Source organism: Canis lupus, chromosome 21 (genome assembly GCF_048164855.1).
Source record: "Canis lupus baileyi chromosome 21, mCanLup2.hap1, whole genome shotgun sequence".
In the NCBI taxonomy this organism is placed as follows: Eukaryota; Metazoa; Chordata; class Mammalia; order Carnivora; family Canidae; genus Canis; species Canis lupus.
The window spans coordinates 9,193,948-9,218,391 of NC_132858.1; the positions used below are offsets into that span (position 1 = coordinate 9,193,948).

The 24,444-nt window shown below is 55.2% G+C and overlaps 1 protein-coding gene across 8 annotated transcripts in view; it reads left to right on the forward strand.

Moving 5' to 3' along the window:
* OSBPL5 (oxysterol binding protein like 5) overlaps window positions 1-10,435 on the forward strand; it is a 75,870-nt gene extending 65,435 nt beyond the window's left edge. For 5 of the 8 annotated variants that reach the window (XM_072790350.1, XM_072790352.1, XM_072790354.1 and 2 more), the window contains exons 11-22: window positions 133-214; window positions 1,427-1,525; window positions 1,885-1,981; window positions 2,879-2,977; window positions 4,737-4,834; window positions 5,303-5,392; window positions 5,481-5,617; window positions 6,047-6,232; window positions 6,474-6,600; window positions 7,675-7,822; window positions 8,352-8,454; window positions 9,447-10,435. In XM_072790350.1, coding sequence (XP_072646451.1) covers window positions 133-214; window positions 1,427-1,525; window positions 1,885-1,981; window positions 2,879-2,977; window positions 4,737-4,834; window positions 5,303-5,392; window positions 5,481-5,617; window positions 6,047-6,232; window positions 6,474-6,600; window positions 7,675-7,822; window positions 8,352-8,454; window positions 9,447-9,585 — 1,405 coding nt within the window. In that variant the 3' untranslated portion in view covers window positions 9,586-10,435. Of the gene's footprint in view, window positions 1-132; window positions 215-1,426; window positions 1,526-1,884; window positions 1,982-2,878; window positions 2,978-4,736; window positions 4,835-5,302; window positions 5,393-5,480; window positions 5,618-6,046; window positions 6,233-6,473; window positions 6,601-7,674; window positions 7,823-8,351; window positions 8,455-9,101; window positions 9,426-9,446 lie in introns of those variants that run through there. The other 3 variants (XM_072790356.1, XM_072790355.1, XM_072790351.1) reach the window with 3 other exon arrangements.
* The last annotated feature ends 14,009 nt before the right edge of the window (window positions 10,436-24,444 follow it).

Genomic DNA, 24,444 nt, shown 5'->3' on the forward strand with positions numbered 1-24,444 from the left:
GGGGAGAGTGGGGGTTCCCTTCCTGGAGGGGCCCCAGTGGCCTGTTCCCAGCCCAGTGGACAGACGGTGGGAGGGAAGAGCATGGACCGAGGATCCCGGCCTGGAGTGAGGGGTTCTCCCGGCCTGTCACAGGGCTGCCCTCGAGGGAGATGCCTACAGCCGCATCAAGCTTGTCCTGCAGTGGTACCTGTCCGGCTTCTACAAGAAACCCAAGGTGAGAGGCTCCAGCGGGGAGGTGGGGTGCCAACCACCCGGCCCGTAGCTACCTGCCCCCCAGAGAGTCCACATGGCCTTGAAGGGTCCCGATGGTCTCCACCGTGGCCCCAGGTGCTCGAAGATGGGGGCAGGGCCCTGACTTCCACCTAGGGAGGCCCCCTAGCCAGGCCAGGCTCACAAGGGCGGTCCTCATTCCCTGAAGGGCCCTGCACACCTTGAAGAAACAGCTACCACACGCAACGGTGCCGGGAAAGGGGCTCTCCACCCTGCATCTTCAGGGGCCCCTGGGACCTGTGGTTTTCGTGGTGTGTCTCAGAGTCATGGAAACCTTCCTGAGAACCCAGAACTAAGGGCTGCTGAGGTGGTAGAGACAGGAGGGTCCTGCAGCCCCACCCCGTCCCCTGACCGCAGGACGTGAGTGTAAAAGCATCACCCTGCTTCCACTTCTCCACCGTGTGCACCTGGGGACCCAGGCTCAGCAGGCCTGAGTGCAGACATGGCTCAGAAGGGCAGCGGCAGGTGTCCTCAAGGGCATCTGCACACACTGACTGCTCAGGGAGCCCGGCCTGCAGGGGGAGGCGTGTGCATGCACACACCTGGAAGTGACAGTCCAGCTGGTGGTGTGAGGGGCCGCTGGCTGCTTCAGACCAGGTCAGGGGGCCTGAGCTAGACCACATTTGGGCCCGGAAGGAGGGCTCTCCTGAGGGGGGGCTTGTGCTTGTTCCCTGCAGTGGGGATAGACTTGGGCCCTTTGGGGAGCAGGAAGGTGGTGAGAGTGGCTAAAGCAGAGGTGGGCGGGGGAGCAGGGCTGTGGGGTTTGGGATTTTATTAAAGGGTCAGTAGAAGCCACTGGGGACTTTGAACAGGTTGTGTACCAGTTCTGTCCAGAGTCCAGGGATGGCATGACCTTGTGAGGGTCTCAGGTCCCCCTCGGAGCCGAGAACTGGGCAGGACATCTCCTAGGCAGCCCACCCCCACCCCCAGAATGTAAACCATGGGCAAAGCATGTTCTCTCCAAAGCAGACATGGGGTGCATCCTCACATGCCACAGGCCTGCCAGGCCATCTCGTCTAGAGACCTCCCTGCTGTGGGCACCTGGGGGTATGGGCAGTAGGCAGTTCCCCAAGTTGTCCCTCGGTCCACTCCCCATCCCACTGGGGTCCGTGGCCCACCCAGCTCCTCACACGAGCTTTTCATTCATTGCTTGCAGGGGATTAAGAAGCCCTACAACCCCATCCTGGGGGAGACCTTCCGCTGCTGCTGGTTCCACCCCCAGACCAACAGCCACACCTTCTACATAGCTGAGCAGGCAAGGCCCTGGCCGCATCCAGGCTGGACCGTCTGACCCCTGTGCCCATTCTCGGTGGCCCCCCATATGCCCATCGGGGTTCCCCTGGGAGGCGCAGACACAGCACAGCCCTGTGACAGCAGAAGGGTTTCCTTGGGTGGGGAGCTGCACATCCCGTTCCCCTAGGGCACTCTGCAGGGATTCGGGGACCCCAGACCACAACCAGGCCCATGACTCAGTCTCCACTTCCCTGCGCAGCAGGAGGGAGAGCTGGGAACAGCCCCACAGCACTCCTGGGGCCGGAGGGGTGCAGGGGGCAGGGGCAGGAAGCCGGGCTCCCTCCTCCCAGGAGCCATTCCACAGTGCCTGTCTGCCCGCAGGTGTCCCACCACCCACCCGTGTCCGCCTTCCACGTCAGCAACCGCAAGGACGGCTTCTGCATTAGTGGCAGCATCACAGCCAAGTCCCGGTTTTACGGTGAGGGGGGCGCAGGGGCAGCACCTGGGATTTGGTGACCGGGTTTATCTCCCTCCCTGCCTCTCAGGAGGTGGTCCCCTGTCAGGGACCCACAGATGGTGCAGGGCTCAGACCCTGGAGTCAGGCAGAGCCCATGCTCGGGCCTCCACCCCTCAGCTGTGGGGAGGGCACCCCTTGTGGGGATGCGGTGAGGGTCCCAGACGAGAACCCGTGCTCACCGGTGCCGTCTAGAGCTGAGCTGTCTGGGGCAGTATCTCCCTATAAATTGATCAAAATGAAGTGAAACTGGAAACACAGCTCCTTGGTTGCCCAGACACATCACAAGCACTCCATGGCCACCGTGGCCATCGGCCACTGTGTCAGCACAGGGTAGGACACTCCCATGGCCGCAGTGTCGGGCCGTGCCGCCCTCAAGCCTGGCCCTGTGGGCACCCAGAAAGCATCTGCTTCTATTCGCCTATCACATCCGCAGGTGGACAGGTGCCAACGGCCTGCAGAGGGTGTGCAGATTGGGCCCACCCTTTCCGCCCCTGCCCCTGTGCTCCCATCCCTCCAGACTGTCCTCTCTTTGCCTGTCCGTCCATGCCCCCACTTCAGGGATGTTCAAAATCAGAGCAGGCGATTGGGCTACCTGCTGCTCGGTGTCCGTGGCACATTCACTTCCTGGGAGACGTGCCCTGGGCACCCTGGGTGGGGCTTTCCCAGAATCTGAGTCTCTGAGAGGAAGTGCTCCGCAGGTGAAGTCCGAGAGGTCCGGCCGCCCACAGTCACTGCTGGAGGGACCGGGGACTGTCTGCACCTGCTGGAAAGGAGCTCAGAACACACGACACAGGGGGTGGGCTCCCCCAGTCCTGAGGGTCTGTGTCCACTCACTGGTCCCCTCCCCCATCTCTGCAGGGAACTCACTGTCGGCTCTGCTGGACGGCAAGGCCACGCTCACCTTCCTGAACCGGGCAGAGGATTATACCCTCACTATGCCCTACGCCCACTGCAAAGGTGAGAGGGCCCACCCCCCACCCCCACCCCTGTCTCCAGCACCCCCAGGGCGGGGGGGGGGGGGGGGGCGGCGGGCAGAGCCCAGGCTGGTGCCTTCGCCCTCCGTGGGGGATGCTCTGGTCCTTGTTTGTTTGTTTGTTGAGGGTTCCCCCAGGCCTTCTAGCTGGGAATGGACCTCCTGATGCAGGCTAGCATTTCACTCCAAAGTGACCACTTCCTTTCAGGAGCCAGCTTTCAGGGGTCACAGATCACAAGACAGTTCTGCTTCTTGGGAGTGGTTTTGTTATTGTTTCGGGCACTTTCCAGTAAAAAAAACATAGCACCTTTTTTTTCTTCTTCTTAAAGACAGATCACGAGTTAACACATTTCCGATTCAAGTCAGCCCAGTGCCTGGTAATTCCCATTGGCCAGAAACAACCTCTCTCCACCCATCACCCCCACACACACCCTCCCCCGACCTCTCGGAGGCGGGAAAGCCCCTTTTTTTTTTTTTTTAATTCTTGATAGACATAGAGAGAGAGAGAGAGGCAGAGACACAGGCAGAGGGAGAAGCAGGCTCCTTGCAGGGAGCCCGACGTGGGACTCGATCCCAGGACTCCAGGATCACACCCTGGGCTGAAGGCAGCGCCAAACCGCTGAGCCACCCAGGGATCCCCGAAAGGCCCTTTTTGTAAATCACACAGGTGTGGTTTCTCTCCTGGTCCTACATCACACACCCTGTACAGCGCTTCGAGTGACTCTCACCGGCTGGTCATTTCACTTTAAAGAGCCTGTGCTTTCATTTTAAGACTTTGTCTTAAGTGAGCCTTACTGGGATTTGAAAGTCCCCATCAGCAATGACCCCTCCAACTGCCTTGGGGCAGACACCCCCCCCTCCCCCGTGCTTTTGTTTCTTTTTCCTTTTGCTCCTTAGTGATTGCTTTTTTATTTCATTTTTGTTTGTAATTAGGGAAATGCAGTATTTTCCTGGATCCAAAGTCAAAACTTTAAAAGCAGGTGTAGTCAGAGAAGGCGGCATCTCTGTCAGCGACCCCCCCACCCCCCACCCCAGCAGTGGAGAGTCCCACAGCAGCCCCTCCCACTTGGTGAGGAGCATCCAGGACGGCCCCCAGGGCAAGGGGCATCCAGGAGCACCCTGGCTCCCAGCCCAAGCACTGGCGGACCCCGGGGTGTTTCCAGCCCTTCTGCTGTGTCACTTGGCTTGTCCTTTTATTTTTTTCTTTTCATTTTTTTCACACACGTCCAAGTGTCTGATAATACACACAGCTCTTCTCTTTAGTTAGCTGTCCAGAAACAGAAGATTCATTAATTGAGAAATCTATGTATTAATCTAAACAAGTCCGCCAGGCCAGTCCCGGGCACAGGAGTGAGCAGGGAAGACCAAGGCCCCCACGTTCAGGCCCCAACAGCAGAGCAAATGACAGATGCTGATGAGCATGTCCTGGGAGCAGGGAGCCTGGGAAGGGAGTCCTAGAGGAAGGAGCTGGCAAGGGCCAGGACATTCCCTGGACGGAGCAGCCTTGGGGGCAGAGACCCCATCTCTGGGGACAGAGGGTCTCTGGGAGCCAGGCGTGGCCCTGGGTTCTGCACCCTCCCCCCCACCAGCTCCTCTCCATCCCTGACACTCTGCCCCCTGGGGCTCCTGTCCCCTCCCCCATCCCTCTCACCCTCCTAGGGGCTGCCAGCAGCCTCCTCGGGGCCAGGGGTCAGCATTGCTGGGCTGGGACAGGTGATGGGGCTGACAGGGACTGTGTTTCAGGAATCCTGTATGGCACCATGACCATGGAGCTGGGCGGTAGAGTGACCATCGAGTGTGAGAAGAACAACTTCCAAGCTGAGCTGGAATTCAAACTCAAGGTAGCTCAGGCCAAGGCACCATCAGCCCCCAAGGGGGGGGTGGGTACTGGAGAGAAGTGGGCCCTAGCCACGGGGAAGCCCCCTCTGCACTCCAGGGTGGTTTCTGGAGCATATGCGCACAGAGGAGAGGACAGCTCTTGGCATCTCCATAGCACAGCCTGGGCCCAGAGAGGGCAAGGGGTTCCCGCAGGCCACACAGCACAGCCAGGAAAGGCACAGGCCCTTTCCTCGTGTGAGGCGCACAGGCCTGGTAGGCCCCCTGCATCCTTGAGCTCAAGCAGAGGCATTGGGGGAGCGTGGCCGCCTCCAGCTTTGGGTCCTGTCCGAGCCAGCCTCCCGCGTCCTGGGGCCTGAGAGCCAGCACCCTCATGAGGAAGGGGCCTCCCCCAACCCCAGCTCAGTGAGGGGCACAAAGGTCCTGGAGAGGCGGCTGGCCCCTCAGCAGCCCTGTCTTGGGTGCCCCCACAGCCTTTCTTTGGGGGCAGCACCAGCATCAACCAGATCTCGGGGAAGATCATGTCAGGAGAAGAAGTCCTGGCACGTCTCACCGGACACTGGGTAAGAGGCCGCCGTCGGGCAGGTGCAGGCGGGCCATGGGCTGCGGGAACAACCATGGGGCCGACCCCTCTGCCCCTGTCTGGGACAGGACAGAGAAGTGTTTATCAAGGAGGAGGGCAGAGGAAGCACGGAGCTCTTCTGGAACCCGAGCGGGGAGGTCCGCGGGCAGAGGCTGAAACGGCGCACTGTGCTATTTGAGGAGCAGACGGAGCTAGAATCAGAGAGGTGAGGCCCGTTGGCGTCCGCGGGACCCGCTGACACAGGCCTGGCGTGGCCGGGCAGGGTTTCCGTGCTGCGAGCACGTCCCGGGAGTCCCCTGGCAGGGAGGGGGCTGGAGCGCACCCCTGTGACAGATGACTCGTCCTGCTGGGGCAGCTGAGAGAAGCACCCCCTCGCCCCCCGCCCAGGAAGAGCAGGCCTAGGTGCCTGGCAGCTCCACAGGGAGTGCCCTGCAGGAGGGAGGTGTGAGCTCGGGGTCAGGAGGACCCTCTCGCAGTGAATCAACGCCGCTCTAGGACACACGGGCATCCCAAGAGACAGCGAGCCCCCTGCCACTAGGGGCAAGCAAGTGGACGTTGCTCTAAGCCTCCCCTCCAAGGCCACAGGGGTGGGACCGTCCAGGTCACCCGCTCAGAGCAAGTGCCCTGCTCGCAGGCTCTGGCAGCACGTCACCAGGGCCATCAGCGAGGGTGACCAGCACAAGGCCACGCAGGAGAAGTTTTCACTGGAGGAGGCACAGCGGCAGCGGACCCGCGAGCGCCAGCAGAACCTCATGCCCTGGAAACCACAGCTGTTCCACCTGGACCCCACCACCCAGGAGTGGTGCTACCGACATGAGGAGTGAGTGCCAACGGGTGGTGGGTGGTTGCCTGGGGGCTCCTGCCCAGCTGGAGGAGTGCATGATGGGGCGAGGGAGGCTTCTGTGGGCGCTCCCCTGGCCGGCCGCTGCCCAGGGCCCTACGTACACGAGTAGGCAAAGGTCCCTCCCTGGGGGCTCTGGCCACTGCTGGGAAGCTGAGATGGGGCACCCTCCCCTCAACGGCCGCTGGCCCTGCTGATGGACGCCCTTTGGACCCTCCAGCCGTAGCCCCTGGGATCCCCTGAAGGACATCGCCCAGTTTGAGCAAGACGGGGTCTTGTACACCATGCGGCGGGAGACCATGGCCCACCAGACCGCCTTCCTGGGCAGCCCGGGGCCCAGGCACCAGGTCAGCAGCCCCAGCAGCCCTGCCTGGGGTGGACCTCCACAGCGGGAGGGGACTGTCAGGCTGGACCCCCACCCTCACTCTCACCTGCCTGCCCCTCCCTCTTCTGTTACCACCCTCCCCCACCCCCACCCGCTCAAACACACTCACCCCTCCCAGAGGGGCCTCCTCTGGCCCCCAGCCATCCCCTGCCCTGCCCTGCATGGCACTCAAGATGCCTGGATTTGCAGGAGGCTGTGTTCATGGGGCACCCCTGCGTGCAGGGCACCAGGTAGAGGTATGCTAGCCCCCAGCCCACTGCTCCCCAGAGCCACCCTCCATAATGTTATGAGCCCACAGAGCCAGCCTGCAGAGGAGGGAGTGGAGGCTCAGGGCAGCCTGGGGACTTGCCCAGGTGAAAGGAAGAGCGACCTGCACAGAGGTGCCAAGGAGAGGCAAGGAATGAAGGCAGGGAGGCTCCAGGAGGCATGCCAAGATCTCCTGAGACAAACACCAGGGTGCGGCTTGTGAGGGAAGCCTGGCATGTTCTGCACGGTGCCACATGGACGGAGGCCACCGTGTGACAAGCACCCCACGTGCTGCAGGTTCTCTGCGCCCGTGGTGGCTGCCTACCACGCGCAGGACTGGAGACGAGCGATTACATGGGCAGGACGGGCATGCCCTTCTTGCCTGGTGACCCCAATTTCCCAGCCAGCAAGGGTTGCAGTATCTCACTGCCCACATGTCCCCACCCTCCCCACCTGTGGTAGCCCCTCAGGCCAGGTGCCCCCCCACAGGCACCCACCGGGATGCACCCTGGGTCCCTCTCTGCCTCTCCAATTGGCCTGTACTTTGGGGAATTATCGGGGGTCAGCCAATCCTCGAGGTCCCACTGGAGCTGTCCGCTCCACATCAGGGGAACCCTAGCTGTCAGCTTGCACAGCGAGGCAGGACCAGCTGTCCTGGCCCATGAGTCAGAACTGTGCACAACCCCCTCTCCTGGAGCGGTCCTGACATAAACATGCTGCCCTGTCCCCAAGGCCAGGGGACAGGGGACGTGGGTATGCTCCCAGCTGCAGTGGCTCCATCTCTCTCTAGGGTCCTGGGCCAGAGCGGCGGCTCCGCAAGTCCAGCGACCAGCCCTCTGGCCACAGCCAGGTCACCGAGAGCAGCTCCACACCCGAGTCCTGCCCAGAGCTCTCAGATGAGGAGGAGGAGGAGGAGGAGGACGGTGACTTCATTCCTGGTGAGCCCTCCTGGGCCAGCTACTCTGCAGGGTGGGAAGAGTCAGGTGTATGGCCCACCTTGCCCATCCTCCCTGGGGTCCTCTAATATGCCTTCCCGAGCCCAGGGGCAGACCAGGGGGGTGCACTCCGAGGTTGCGGTGCCTCCCTTGGCTGGCAGGGGCTGTGCATGAGCTGGACAGCATTGACCCGTGCATGAGCCTCTGATTCCACTTCCCATCACCCTCATGGGCATGCCTGCTCCTCCCCGACTTTGTCCACGCTTCTCCAGTACACAGGCTGTGCTTTGGCCGTTTCTGTCTCCCAGGGCTGAGTGGAGGCCAGCTGAGCTTGGGGGTTCCCTCCGTGCCTGCCCCTCGACTCCCCATGTTGTTAGCTCCACCCAAAGGCTCCCAAGAGGAGGGGCAGGGGCCCGAGCTGGGCGTGACCCCGGGACCCTACGTGCCGGCTCCCTGAACATGCCAGCTCGCCTTTGATTCTCCCTCCATCCCCTGTCCCTTGTGTCCCATGACCGGTGGCCGGACATCCCAGGCAGCGAGAGCCCCTGCCCTCGGTGTGGGAAGGAGGCGCGGCGGCTGCAGGCACTGCACGAGGCCATCATGTCCATCCGGGAGGCCCAGCAGGAGCTGCACAGGTAGGCCTCGCTCCCAGGGACCCGGCTGGGGTGCCATGTCGGAGAGGGCAGGAGAGCCAGCAGTGCAGCCAAGGCCGGCTGGCCATGGACCTGCAGTGTTACTCAGAGCTAGACCCATCAGGATTTGAGAGGGCCTGGTGGCATGAGGATGGGAAGAGAGTGCCCAGCTCTGCCCTGAGCAGGGGTGCCCAGCTCTGCCCTGGGCAGGGGTGGGATGGGGAGGGGCAGGCTGTAGGGAGTCCTACTTGAACAGGATTAGCTGGCGATGCTTGGTAGCTCCTGAAAAGTCCGTACGTGGGCTGGAGGAGCCTGGGGTAGGTCAGACTGAGTCAGTCACCTGGCACCAGAGGAGGCTGGCTAGGAAACAGGTGGTCGGAAGAGCCAGAAGTGTCTGCAGACACACAACCGTGGCTGTCCCAGGCGATGATATGAGTGCCCTGGGGTGGCCGTGACACAGTCCCACGGATGGGACTTAAACCACAGATGCTCGCTGTCCCCCATCCTGGAGGCTGGAAGCCCGAGGTCCAGGCACGGGCAGGCGGGGTCCTCCTGAGGCCTCTCTGCATGTGTGTGGACGGCCATGCTCTCCCTGGGTCCTCAGGGGGTCGTCCCTCCATGTGTGTCTGTGTCCTTTATGTCCTTATAAGGACACTGGTCATACTGGATTAGAGCCCACTGCGATGACCTCGTTTCAACTGAATCACTTCTTGAAAGACCCCCCATCTCCAAATAGAGTCCCATCTGAGGTACTGGGGCTCAGGACTCTGACATATGACTTTTGGGGCGGGGTGGTGCAGCTCAGCCTGTCACGGCAAGAATGGGAAAGAGGCTGCAAGAGGCCCAGCTCCCCCAGCCGTGACTCCCTCTCCCTGGAATGTGTGCCGGGGCATCCACTGTGCCCTGGGGCCCCTGCCATAACGTCTGCCAAGGGTAGGGATGCACTCCCTCTGGGCCCACCCTGGCTCAGCCGCCACCCTCCCCTGTCCTTGCAGGCACCTCTCGGCCATGCTGAGCTCCACGGCGAGGGCCAGGCAGGTAGCAGCCCCGGGCCTCCTGCAGAGCCCCCGCTCCTGGTTCCTGCTCTGTGTGTTCCTGGCGTGTCAGCTGCTCATTAACTACATCCTCAAATAAGAGCCCTTTGTGGGCAGCACGGGCAGCGCCTGCAGAACTCGGCCAGCCCCAGCCCTCCCTCCCAGGCACCTAGCACTTTAAGCCAGCCCGGGGGAGGCAGAGAGAGCCGGCAAGCGTGGCCGCTGTGGACAGAGGGGCGGCAGGAGGACGGCAGGAGGGCCCCAGAGGGCCACCCGGGGCTCCTCCAGGGGAGGAGGTCCCTCTCCTGTGGGACCCTCCGCCCAGCGCCGGCCTTAATGCTAAAGCCAAATGCAGCTTTCGTCATGCCTCACACCCCTTGGCCAACTCGCCTACTCTTTCCTGGTCAGCTTCTACTTGTCCCGCGTGATGGACGGAGGCGGGGGTGAGGGGCCTGCCCAGACTTTGCTTGGTCACTCCCCAGCCAGGGTGAGTAGGGAGCTTTTGCAGAGCAAGCCAGGAGTCCCAGAGGTTCCCAGAGCCTCCTCCGTCCGGATGCCCAGGGCTGTCCGTCCTGACACCCAGCGTGCATTGCCGGAGTCGTGCCACGAGAGGCCTCCAGTGGTATCTGGGGCAGACTGGAGCTACTCTGGAGAGAGCATTTGGATTTTAGTCTGGTTTTGTGCTGTTTGGACAGGATCCCCACGATACATACCAGTGGAATCCATCCCACCTCACACAGCCTGGGCGTGGCGGGGGTGGGGGGGCGGGCGGGCACACCTGAGCGCAGGTGTGTGTGTGTGGGCAGTGGTGCGTGGGGTCGGCTTCGCCGGCACTGGTGTTCCCTGAGTCAGGGAAGCCCAAGTTTGCCACTTTGCTCGGACAGATGCACAGTCTTCCCGTTTTACACTTTTTTAATAAACGCAATTGCAATATTTTAGGCAGGCTGCAAGCAGCGTCTGGCGTCTTGCCTCTTTTTCTGTGTCCAGTGCCACCTGTATGTGTGTGTGCGTGCACGTGTGTGCATGAGCATCTGCGTGTGTAGACACACAGAGCCTTAAACTACGCGGTGGCAGTGCCATCAGAACTGACCGTCCCACTTTCCAGTCCGTAGCCACGGTCTTGTTCCCTGCCCCCAGTGTGGGATGTCTGTGCGCCATCCCTTGAAATAAACGAGTACAGACAGTTTGTGTTCTCTTCTTGGGGGACTTCTGAAAAGGTGAGCAGGTCTTCCCTGGGACAGACACAATGCCAGCTAGGGGCTGTCTGAGGCTGCAGATACCCAGGAGGGGCTGAGGCCAAGGCCAGGGGGATGGAGAGGAGGGATCCAGGGGAGGATGGGGGTGCAGTTTGCAGGGAACAGTGGGAAGCAGGCCCACGCTGTTGAGGGAGTGCCAGGAAGCAGGGGTCCCGTCCACTGTCTGACGAGCCCACTGAGGACATGGGTGGTACTGCCCACTCTGGGAGCTCTGAGATTACGGGTGGCTCTGAGGCCCATTTGCTTGACCTCTTCCCCCCACAACAACCTCCCCCTATCTCCTTCCCCCCACTGTCCCCAGCCCAGCTCTTGCTTTGATTACACCATGGCCACCAGCCCCAGTACTCATGGCCATGAGGGCCAGAGTGAGTGGGCCTGCCTTTGCAGGGACAGCCCAGATGGCGCTGAAGGAGGGGTGGGGACAATTAGCCACAGACCTCACAGGCCACAGCCAAGGGACATTTGACACCCTCCCCCTGCCCCCAACAGTACATGGAGGGTAACAGGTGAAGAGAAAGAGGCTGGTCAGTGGGGTCCGAGAGAGGGGCACTCCTACTTCCAGGCCCCTCCAGCTCGGCCCCTGCAGCTCCAGGAAGAATGGGGCTCGGGGTGGGCAGAGGGAAGGCCTTGTGCCAGCCTCAGGCCGCCTGGACCCCTGGGGACTGTCCCCCAGAGGAGAGTGCCCACAGGCTGGTTTGGATCCCCAGGGGGAGCCCATCCACTCACTTTCGGGGAACAGGTGCCCTGGAGGTACAGCTTCTCACATCTTAATACCAGGGCGTGGCTCTGGAGAGAAAGCTCTGAGCCGCTTCCTCCCAGAGCCAGACCCATCCACTCCCGCAGAGCCTGAGTCAGCAGCCTGCCACCACACCGCAATGCAGCCTCAGAATCCCCATAAATTATCTTTATGTCCTTGGCATGCCACAGGTTGTTTCTAAATGAACAAGGAAAAGAAAGCTGGGTGGAAAAAACGTTACAGGAACAGCTGGCCCAAAGCCCAGATGATGGTTATAAGGGCGTCATGCAGCACTTCGGGATAGAAAAAATCTGGACAGACAGGATTTCTGGGTCCTTTGGGCTAACTCTTGGGTATGTAGACACCAGTGGTGATACTCCAGGATGCTGCGGGTATCCAGAGCTGTCCCCTGTCCCCCTACTCAGTGCTCCCCTTCCCGGTCCCCCCTGGAAATGTGCGTGGCCTGGCTCCCAGGGCAGCCATGCCAGACTCTGCTGGGAGGGTGGCAGATGGGGGAGCAGGGTGCTACAGAGGGAAACGAGCCTCTGACTCACCCTGCTTACAGAAAACCCTGAGGTTTCCTCAGCATCCAGAAGTCTGCAGTTTCCTCAAGAGATCCAGTTTCCCAGTGACACTGTTATTTCTCATCCCCTGGGATATATCACCAGCAACTTTTTTCTTTAACTTTTTTTTAACTTTTTTTTTTTTTAAGATTTTATCCATTTATTTGACAAAGAATGGAAGAGACAGGAGCGCAGAAGCAGGTGGAGTGGGAGGCAGAGGAAGAGAGAGAAGCAGGGCAGCCCTGGTGGCGCAGCGGTTTAGTGCCACCTGCAGCCTGGGGTGTGATCCTGGAGACCTGGGATCGATTCCCGCATCGGGCTTCCTGCATGGGGCCTGCTTCTCCCTCTGCCTGTGTCTCTGCTTCGCTCTCTCTGAATGAATAAATAAATAAATCTTTAAAAAAAAAAAAAAAGAGAGAGAGACAGAGAAGCAGACCCCACCGACTAGCAGAAGGACCAGGTCCAGGCAGGACTGGGAGGCCCTGAGAAGCAGCATATCTGGGTGCAGCAAGCAGCTGCTAACTCATTCCTGGAGTGTGGGATCCGTCCTTGCCCTGGATGGCATTGTAGGAGGATTAGGGCATTGGGGGGGTGGGGTCATGAGTACAGGAGCCCTGTCCTGTTCACCCCCACGGAGAAAGTGTCCAGTTCCCGTGAAAGAATCATCTCCTCCCTGGTTCCATGGCATTCAGCTAGCCAGCCCCCTACCTGACCCCATGCTGGGTGCTGAGCAGAGAGGATGCAGGACAGATGAGGGACAGATATGCGTTTGCAGTGGCCACCTGAGCCAGGGTTGGGGCCTTGATACTCTGCTGGGGGCAGTGTGACTGCCAAGGGGGGCTCGCTGTCACCTGTCATGAGGAAGAAAGCCTCAGACCCCGCCCAGTCCCTCTGCCAACAGCCTCTCCCTATCTGCAAGGAGGGGCAATAACAGTGGCCCTCTTGGGGTGGTGAGGCCCAGCTGGGGAGACACACAGCTGAGCTGTTGTCCCAGCTCTTCCACTGACCCTGGACGAGATGCTCTTCCTTGGGGGGGCCACAATACCTGAAAGATCAGAAGGGGTGGGGTCCCTTTCATCCCCTACAGCGCAGCCATTCAAGGGCCAAATGTGGGGCAGGTGGCCAGAACCCTCAGAGGCACAGCTTTGTGCTTCATCGTTTCCAAGAAATTATAATAATCCAGTAATTATTTTGCTCCGAAACTCTGAGACATAGCCCCCAAGGACTGCAAAGGTGACCTGCACATCCCAGGACCCCAGATGCATGGGGTATGGTACAGTCACAGAGGGAGCCTCATTTACAGTTTACAGTTCCATCCTGTGGCTCTAACCCTGGGTGGCTCAGTCGGTGAAGCGTCCACCTTTGGCTCAGGGGGTCCTGGGGTCCTGGGATCGAGGCCGGGGTCAGGCTCCCTGCTCCGCAAGGAGCCTGCCTCTCCCTCTGCCCCTCCCCCTCCCCTCATTCTCTCTTACTTTTTCTCTCTCACACATAAATAAATAAAATCTAAAAAAACAATATGATACATGCATTTCTGTAAGAAGAGAAACTGTGTCTTGGACAAATTAGGAGAGAAAGGCAGGTGGCCCGGTGGCTCAGTGGGCACAGGTCAGTGGGCATGACATGCTCCCTACACTGGGCAGGCCCCCAACCTCAGACCCCTGCTCAGCCTGCAGTGGCACATGTTCTCATGGCTGTTCCACAGATGTCAAAACCAGGCTGCAGACGTTCAAGGCGCTCAACCCTGTGATTAACAAATCAACTCTGCATTCCCCGCTTTCCAGGATTCCTCTGCCCCAAGTGCTGACTCAGGGGTCCCAGCAGGCAGCAAGGGAGAGTCAGGCCCACATGGCCTCCCACTCCCCAGCATCCCAGGCCAGGAGGACAGTCGTACCTCCCACTGGCACCCATCAGCTGGAGCTCCTGCTGTGGCCCCCACCTCAGACAAGGGGGGCTGGGCTGGAGCTGGGCAGGCCAGGGATGCCTGGCTGCGACCCTGGTCTCTGCCCCCCAGGGTGAGGCCCGGACTCAGACTCAGTGGTTTAGCGCCGCCTTCAGCCCAGGGCCTGGTCCTGGAGACCTGGGATCGAGTCACAAGTCAGGTTCCCTGCATGGAGCCTGCTTCTCCTTCTGCCTGTGTCTCTGCCTCTCTCTCTCTCTCTCTCTCTCTCTCTTTCTCTCTCTGTATTTCATGAATAAATAAATAAAATCTTTAAGAAAAATACCAAAAGAAGAAGAGAACCAGGACAGCCACCTACCTCGATGTCAGAGCGATTGGGGAAAATGTGGACCTGCAGACATGCCCACCCTGAGTCCTGCTGCCCGGTCACTAGGTCACTACCTAGGTGGCAGGGCACTGTGGGGGCAGCTGAGGTGTGAGCAGGCTCCTCTGTCCGAATTCCATCCCCACAGGCTCGTCGGGCACCTGCTGTCCAGCATCCTGGTGGTCTGGGCTGGGGTGGCCGTCTGGGCGGCTGCTCCCCTGAGCTGCAGCCAGTCTCACCCACATGTCACCTTGGCCTTCACCATCATCTCTACCAACACTGGCCAAAAAAAAGCCACCTGTTCTGAAATTACTTCCAGACAAGAAGTTTTGGAGGATGGTTTCTATAGACACCTTTTGAATAAAAGGGAAATTGGAGAAAATGCCAAGAACTTACTGACCTGCCCACCCTTAATTAGACAGTGCCCCCCAACAGGACTTTCTGTGGATCCATGAGAGTCGGTATCATTGCCAGAGAGGAACATGACAGAGGCGTGATAGTTTTAGAAACTTTTAAAAAAAGATTTTATTTATTTATTTATGAGAGACACAGAGAGAGGCAGAGACACAGGCAGAGGGAGAAGCAGGCTCCTCGAGAGGAGCCTGATGTGGGACTTAATCCCAGGACCTCGGGATCATGACCTGAGCTGAAGGCAGACGCTCAACCAATGAGCCACCCAGGCACCCCAGTTTTAGAAACTTCTACCAAGGAAGCTCCCAACCATCTGTCCAGAGAATCTGCAGTCCTCCTATATGCTGGACAGGGTCCATGGCGCACTGATTGTCCATGACTGCTGCTACCAGCAGCCACACAGTGAAGATGGGGAGACGTTTACTGGGGTCCACTACCCTGATGGACTGATGTGTCGTGACCAAGAGCTCCTCATGCTGGAATGCTGGGCTCAGCCAGAAGTGGCTGTGCCTTGTGTCTTGGAGAAGGATGTCTGCAGATGGCACCACATGATGTCTCAATCAGTGCAGGGGACTCTCGGGGCCCAGTGGGCTGGCCACACACACCCCTGCAGGCTCCCCTCATTACCATCCTGTGTTCCGTTTGGATCCTTGCTGCTGTTTACAAACATGGCCTTTTTTGTAAACGGCCCCCTGTGTGTTTTATGCGGTTAAATGCTTTCCACAAATCTAAGTAAGGCACCATCATCATCATCATCATTAATAATAAACAAGAGTGTGCATTCCTCCTTGGCTGTACTTGGTGAACCCAGGACAGGCCAACAAGAAGCTGAGGCTCTTGGGGACGCCTGGGTGGCTCAGTCTGGTGAAGCATTTGCCTTCAGCTCAGGTCATGATCTCGGGATCCTGAGATCAAGCCCCGAGTCAAAGGGAGTCAGGGGGCAGGGGGCAGGGACGGGGGAGGGATGGGTGGGTGGAGGTATGGGTGGTTGTGGGGTGGTGGAAATCGCGGCTCAGCGGGGAGTCTGCTTCTTCCTCTCCCTCTGCCTCTGCTCCTGTGCTCTCTTTCTCATTCACTTCCTCTCTCAAAATAAAATATTTAAAAAGAAAAAAAAGAAGCTGAGGCCCTTGGCCCCCGCAGCCCATAATAAGTGCCACCAATAATCCCGTGAGTTTGGTAATCCCATGAGCTGGGTCCTCCCCTCAGGCAGCTTCTGACAAGAAGCAGCCCCGACGGACACCGTGATTTCTACCTTTGAGATGTCAAGCAGAAGACCCAGCTAAGCGATGCCTGGACTCCTGTCCCATAGACACAAGAGGAGATGTGTGTGTTTTTGAGAGGTGAGGTTTGTAGTGATTTGTTACACAGCACCAGGTCACAAAGATAGAGGGTGACTGTCCTCAAGTTGTCTTGATGGGACCCAGCCCAGGGGAGCGGTCCACCGGCAGGGAGACCCAGGTGGAGATCCCACGGGGGGTTTCTACAGACCCCACGCCCCCACTCATAGCCAGTGCCAGCCTACAGGGGGCAGCCCCAGGGATGGGGAGCCTCCTCCTGTGCCCTTCCTTCCTCACCAGGCTGGAACTGGAAGATGAGTCAAGAAAAGACACTCCCCAACCCCCCAACCCCGCAGGATCCCAGGTGGCTCTGGGAGAATCATCAAATAGGGTGTGAATTGAAATTCTGAAGCTAGATTGGTTGGATCTTGTGACTATGTTTTTTAAGACATGGAATTCACTGCTGTGCCCACTTTAATGGTACAGTGAATGATATACAGTGGCTTTAGCATGTGTGCCACATTGTATAATCATTGCCACTACCTAGTTCCAAAACACGTTCATCTCCCCCTCAAAAGAACCCCAATGCTCATGAAACGATCACTTTCTATTCCTCCAATCCTATCCCCTCACCGCATAATCCCTCCCCCAAACTTGCCTGGATCCATTTGCCTATTTGGGACATTTTACATAAATGAAATTGCACCATAGGTAGCCTTTTCTGTCTGGCTTCTTTCAGGTAGAAAAAATTGGGGACTTCTGGGTGGCTCAGCGGTTGAGCCTCTGCCTTTGGCTCAGGGTGTGGCTACCTGCATGGAGCCTGCTTTTCCTCCCTCTTCCTATATCTCTGCCTCTGTGTGTGTGTGTGTGTGTGTCTCATGAATAAATAAACAAAATCTTAAAAAAAATAGAAAAAGAAAAACGTTTTCAAGGTTCACCTGTGCTGTGGCAGGGCGCAAGCACTTCACTCCTTTTGTTAGAAGTGGCGGGAGTGGGGGTTGGTAAAGTGTCCCCGAAACCGAGAAGGCACTTTGAGACCAGAAAATGAAGCCAGCCACTCCACCCAGTTCACACAGTTTACTCGGGGTGACTCACTGATGACGGATCCGGCAAACGGCGATCCAGCTGTGCGGTTATTGTCCGCAGGTCTGGATCTTAGTCCATAGATTTTGTACAGTGAGGGGGACATGCAGAGGACACGGTGGCGTCACCAGAGGGTTTGCTTGCACTTGACAGCTAACCGTTAACTGGATCTTGTGTTACCACCTGTGCATCAGGAGGGGGAAAGACCATGTCATCTCTGACAGGTTCATGGGAGGCCAAAACCAGCCTTCCCTGATCTGGGCCCTCTGAGGTGTTTCTAAGGTGTGGATCCTGATCTCCAAGGGGGCCAGGACACGTGGCCCCAAGAGAGGTCAATTGAGCAAACATGAATAAGACAGAGGGCTGAAGATGGAACAGTATGTCTGCCCTACTCCACCTTTTTAATGTGGGTATAGTGTATGGGTACCACATTTTCTTTATTTGTGCACCTCATGATGGACATTTGGGTTGTATCTGCTTTCCGGCGATTATGAATAAAAATGCTGTGAACGTCTATATACAAGGTTTTGTGTGGGTGTGTGTTTTCACTTCGATACATCCATTTTTCATTGACTTAAACCCCATCTATGGGTTTAAGTACTTCTCACCCAGTGTACTGATACCCCTTTTCTGAGTAACTTGTCAGAAGGTGTCAAAACCAAGAAAAACCCAAATTCCTGTGCTGAATAAGGTTGAATTTAAAATACTTTTTTTTTTAGAAAAAGAAAGTTGTTTTTTTCAAGAGATGGAGGAAATGGTTTTAAATCTGAAAATTCAGTTCGAACCCTGATTAATGCTGAGCAGAAACAGGGCTGTCACTCACAGCCCTGCACAGTCATACTCTGGTTGGCAAAGCAGACATTGTGGTTTTCTGGTTACATACAGCTGGAATTGAGGTTCTCCAAGATGTAGGGGACCTGAGAGCCCATAAAAATCTGGGTTTTGCTCCTTTTCCTTCTATTCTTGCTAGAACCTGACCCCCACTTTACACGTGCCTCATAGTGCAAATAATGCATGTCCTCCCTGTAAGGGACAAGGAGCTCATGATTTCTTAGTCTCCCAGCACAATAGACACAACAGACAACATCTAAGGAAAGATTTGGTGAGAATGACTGGCCAAAGCCATCATAGGCACATTCCAGACCACGAGTGATGGACATCTCCCAACCAAGACCCCTGGGCCCCAAGGAATCACTGTTTTATGAAGGACACCTGGACCCTTGTCTTCGCTCTACCAGGTTCCTGAGAGGACATATACACTAGCTCATAATCTGTAAAACCCCCAGACCCAGAGCAAAGAAAAGACTCTTTCCCTTTTCCTTTCTGGATCTCCCAGACACTGTCTATACCTGCACTCTCTCCGTACCCTCAGTGAGTTCTGCTTTCCTCCCGCTGGCTCATGTTTGATTTCTATCCTGCATGGTGCCAGGACCCTCCTGGCTGGTCCTTGGGGATCCCCTCCAGGTTCCCGGACCCCACCTGCCTGCATCAACCAAATGTGACTCCTAGTGGGAAGCATCAAAATCACTCCCTCTTTGCCTGCTTCGACAAACAGGTGTTCCTGGACGCTGGTGCTCTACAGCTAAGACCATTTATTTTTTAAAGATTTTATTTATTTATTCATGAGAGACACAGAGAGAGAGAGAGAGAGAGGCAGAGACACAGGCAGAGGGAGAAGCAGACTCTATGCAGGGAGCCTGACCTGGGACTCCATCCTGGGTCTCCAGGATCACACCCTGGGCCAAAGGTGGAGCTAAACCGCTGAGCCACCAAGGCTACCCAAGCTAAGATCATTTTAATTCTTTAAAATGAATCAATATCTCCGCCGCCATCCTGGTTGCGTGTGGTTGACTGTGATCGCCATGTCTTCTCACAAGACTTTCAGAATCAAGCAATTCCTGGCCAAGAAACAAAAGCAGAATTGTCCTAGTCCCCAGTTGATTCGGATGAAAACTGGTAATAAAATCACACACAGGTACAACTCCAAGAGGAGGCACTGGAGAAGAACCAAGCTGGGTCTATGAGGAAGCATCGCACATCATGAAATAGCAAACATAATTGGCACACATATTTAAGCCGCATGGAGATCACATGTTCCTATCCTATCAATATGGAAACATCCTTCCTACCTGGCCAATAGACATGTCTTATCAAGGGAATGATTTTCTCTGTTACTATGCCTCTATACCAGTAGGTTGGTTCAGTAATAAATGTGAGACCTTTCAGCTGAGCTGCTCTTGTGTCCTGATTTGTGAAGTACTGAATTCCCCCTCCTGTCAGATCTCACATAGCACTGTCTGATAGAACTTTCTGCAGTGATAGAAATGGCCCTTGACAACGAAGTATTTAAAGTGTGGCTAGGGGACGCCTGTGTGGCTCCGTCTGCTAAGCGTCTGCCTTTGACTCCGGTCTTGATGGGGAGTCAGCGTGTCTCCCAGTCTCTGCTCCTCCCCCTGCTCATGTGCTTTCTCTCAAATAAAATCTTTAAAAAAATAAATAAATAAAATAAAATGAATCAATATCTTGTACACCTGAAGCTCATATGACAATGTATATTAACTACACCGGAATAAAAATGAGATGATAAAAGTCAGAGGAAGGTATCCTGTTTACCTCCCTACCACTTGGCCACAGCTTGTCCTTCCAAGAGCCTTCTTCCAGAGGAAGCAAGCTTCCTGTCCCCTGGGGTTGCTAGAGTTTTCCAGACCAGACTGGTTCAAACCTGCAAGGGCATTGTTTCCTTTCTGATTCTGCCCCAGGCTCAGAGCACCTTCCAGATTCTTGTTAGGTGCCTTAGGAGCCAGGTGCCCGAAGGGTTTCTATAGGATAAACCAGCCTTTCATGCATTCGAGTTATGTCTGAGTCATTCAAGACCAGGCATACACACTGAGGAGTGTTTCCACTGTTGCTTCTTGGAGGCTTTGACGGAAGTCTGAGTGCCTCCACCCCAGCCCCACAGTGGCCACCCGCCTTGCCTGCTGCAGAGGCCCAGGGGCGCCCTGGAAGGCTTCCAGCCTGCAGTGCACAGCTCCCTCCTGCCCCGCACACCTGTGATTGGGTTGGGCCAGTGCTTCCAGAATGGAATGCGCTGGCTCTCCACTTCTGGGTGTGATGGAACACGGCACAAGTCCCTGCCTCCGTGATCATAGACTAAAAAAGTCAATCCCATCAGACTTCTGTCCAGGATTTATTCATCTTAATAGGCTGTTGTTTGGTAGAGTCTGTGGTTTTCTGCAGTAAGATGATGACATCTCTGAGTCAAGAGAGAGTTTTGCTTCTTTTGTCCAGTTTGGATGCTTTTTTTGTTCTCTTGCCACTCACTCTGGTGGGTGTTTGACCATTTAAACAGGGCGTGGCACTTTAAAAAAAAAAAAAGGACTTTATTTATGAGAGACAGAGAGAAAGAGAGAAGCAGGCTGCATACAAGGAGCCTGATGTGGGACTCAAACCCGGGAATCCGGGATCATGCCCTGAGCCAAAGGCAGGTGCTCAACCGCTGAACCACCCAGGAATCCTGGGAGTGGCGCTTTTGATGATCCTTAGAAGGAGAGAAGAGACACCACCTGATAGAAATAGAAGTGGGGAATCTCAGACACTTGGGTGGCTCAGCGATTGAGCACTTTGGCTCAGGGCATGGTCCCCAAGTCCCGGGATGGAGTCCTGCATCGGGCTCCCCACAGGGAGCCTGCTTCTCCCTCTGCCTGTGTCTCTGCCTCTCTCTCTGTGTCTCTCATGAATAAATAAATACAATCTTAAAAAAAAAAAAAAAAAAAGGAAATGGGGAATCCGGCCGAATTGTAAATTGAAGTAAGATCCCAATCAGTGGTTTGGTGACCTCCCTGTGTGAGTTTCCTGAGCCCTGGGGCTTTAAAGGAAGCACAGGCACACACACACACACACACACACACACACACACACACACACACACACTAGAGTAGGTATTCTAGGAAGAAACCTATTCATTGTGATCTAGAGAAATGTTAACTCACTTTGCAGAAGGACTTGAAACTGGAAAAAATCTGTTTTCTCAGTTTGAGCACTGAGTGAGCCTTGCGCATAGAAAGACTGGAAGCTGGCGAGCCAGATGCCACTTTCTGAAACCCGTGCTAGGGAGAAGGAAGGACTTTCTCCCTCCTACTCCTTGAGGCTAGGTGATGAAAGAGTAGTGAGGGACGGGTGGGGCTGGGTAGGGAGGAATAGGCAGGAGCCTCCATGACCAGGGTCACCAGAAATTGCAGAAATAATGAGGTGTAATGAAACCACAGATAAAATGCACTGAAACAGAGCACTGTGTTTGTCTTATACCTCAGAGATGAGGTATTCAAAGAAGTAATCGTGGTGGTACCACTGCTGACCTCAAGAAGACTGAAGTTCCCGGGTTGGTTTTCAGTAAAAGACCGACCAATAAAGCCCTAGTGGCAACCCATGGGGGACTCCTCTCACTCTAGAGAGCTTTCTTTCTGTTCTCAACTTCACTTAATAGACATCACTTCACCCTTTTATGTTCATGAGATTCATTCTTCGACTCTGCAAGACAAGATCCCTGCAACCCTGCATCATTTCGACTGGATATTATATTGCCACCCATTGGCTTTGGGTTGGTTGGTTTTGTTGTTGTTGTTGTTGTTGTTGTTTTTTCATGACTTTTCTTTTATTGTGCTAAAATAAACACAGAAAAATTTCCCATCTTACCCACTAGCCCCCATTCTGTCCCAGTTCCTGGTACCCATAGTCCTTCTTTTTATCTCTATGGACTTGTGTCCTCCAGGTTCTCACAGGGGTGGACTCAGACAGCATTTGTCCTTTTGTGACTGGCTTACTTCACCAAGCATCATGTCCTCAAACTTCATCCATGTTGTAGCAGGTGTCAGAGTGCCCTATTCTAAGGCTGAATAGTATTCTTCCTTGTGGTTGGACCATATTTAGTTCATCCTTTCACCCCTTGATGGACATGTGGATTACTTTCATCTTTTGCCCATCATGAATAATGCTGCAGAGAACATGGATGTGCAACTATTTCTTCAAGGTCCTGTTTTTGATTTTTTTTGGATCTCAAATGGAACGGGAAGCAGTGTGGCCATGGCAGGTCCTAACAGGATCCTCATGCTCCTTGGGCAACCAGCACCATCGAAGACCTAACAGGGTGGAAATCCTACCTCCAGCCCAGGTAATAAATCTGTGGTCTGGAGGCAGCAGGGGTCTGACCCTGAGCTCCAGCCATTCTGGCAACAGCAGCTCCTTGCCCCAAGTCCCTTTCTTTGCCTGTTTCACCTCTTGATTCCCCAGCGACTACACAAATGTCTGTGTTGCACTGGGACTTGGAGCATCACTTATTTCGACAGCTTAACTAGCGGCACTCTGTGTGTGTCCGGCACTATGGAGAAAAAGAACATACGCAAAGTGCTTGGAATGGGCATCAGCAGCGGTTAATATAGTGTATTTGACTAAAGAACAAATGCTGGAGATGCCTGGGTGGCTCAGTGGTTGACTGTCTGCCTTCAGCTCAGGTCATAATCCCAGGGTCCCCACAGGGAGCCTGCTTCTCCCTCTATGTTTCTGTGTCTCTCACGAATAAATAAATAAAATCTTAAAAAAAAAAAAAAAAGAACAAATGCTGCTCTAGGACTCATTCATTATTATCTCCCAGCTGTGGTATAGGAGGTGCTTCCAGAGTCGTGGCTTTGCACCATAACCTTGTAACCTCATGTTATGAGATGAATTTCATTCCTTTTCCACTCATGTGTTGTGTGGAGGTCTAACCCCCAGTACCTCAGAATGTAGCCCTATTTGGAAATAAGTACCTGATTTGCAGTTGTACTTTACTAGACGAGGTCATAGTGGACGGAGGCTGCGACTTTTTGCAACATGACTGGTATCCTTATAAAAAGGGGAATTTTGAAAACAATGAAATCTTGCTGCTTGCAACAACATATGGATGGAGCTAAAGAGTATAATACTAAGTGAAACAAATCAGTCAGAAAAAAACCAATATCATGATTTCACTCACGTCAAATTTAAGAATTAAAAAAAAATGAACAAAGATAAAAAGGGACAAACCAAAAACACAGACTTTTTTTTTTTTTTCCACATTTCATTTATTTGAGAGAGAGAACCAAAAAGCACAAGCAGGGGGAAGGGAGAAGCAGACTACCCTCTGAGCAGGGAGCCCCACCCAGGACCCCAGGATCATGACCAGAGGTCAAGGCAGAGGCTTAACCCACTGACCCACCCAGGCACTCCAAAAAAAAAAAAAAAAAAAGCAGACTCTAATCTATGGAGATCAAGTAGGTGGTTATAAAAGGGGAGGTGGGTGGGGGCATGGATGAACTAGGTGAAGATTAAGACTTATGGTGATAAGCACTCAGTAATGTGCAGAACTGGCAAATCATGTATGGTACACCTGAAACTAATATAACACTGTATGTTAACTATAACTGGAATAAGGGGCGCCGGGGTGGCTCAGTCAGTTGAGCACTGATTTTTTTTTTTTTTTTTAAGATTTTATCCACTTAGGGCAGCCCGGGTGGCTCAGTGGTTGAGCATCTGCCTTTGGCCCAGGGCCTGATCCTGGAGACCCAGGATCGAGTCCTGCATCAGGCTCCCTGCATGGAGCCTGCTTCTCCCTCTGCCTGTGTCTCTGCCTCTCTCTCTCTCTCTCTGTCTCTCATGAATAAATAAATAAATAAATAGATAAAAATCTTAAAAAAAAAAAAAGAGTATCCATTTATTCATGAGAGACACAGAGACATAGGCAGAGGGAGAAGCAGGCCCCATGCAGGGAACCCCACCTGGGGCTCTATCCAAGGTCTCCAGGATCACGCCTTCTGGGTTGAAGGCGGCACTAAACCACTGAGCCACTCGGGCTGTCCCAGCATCTGACTCAATCTCAGCTCAGGTCTTGATCTCAGGGTCATGGCTTCAAGCCCTTCATTGGGCGGTGGGGCCTACTTAAAAATAATGATAATGGGGATGCCTGGGTGGCCTTTGGCTCAGGGGATGATCCGGGTCTGGGCACCGAGTCCTGCATCGGGCTCCTGTGGGGAGCCTGCTTCTTTCTCTTGTCTGTGTCTCTGTGTCTCTCATGAATAAATAAAATCTTTAAAAAAAATGATAATATTAATAATAATAATAAATAACAGGGGAAATTCGGACACAGACACGCACAGTGGGAGAACACTGTGTGAGGATGAAGACAGAAATGGGGTGATGCTTCTGTAAGCAAGGAGTGGGAAAAATTAGCTGACATTACCACATGCTTGGGCGGAGACTGCAAACAATCTGTGGCTCAGAAGGAAACAGCCCTGCTGAATGTCTCCTTGTCAGACTTCCGGTTTCCAGAACTGAGATAGGATGAATTTCTGTTTAAACCAGC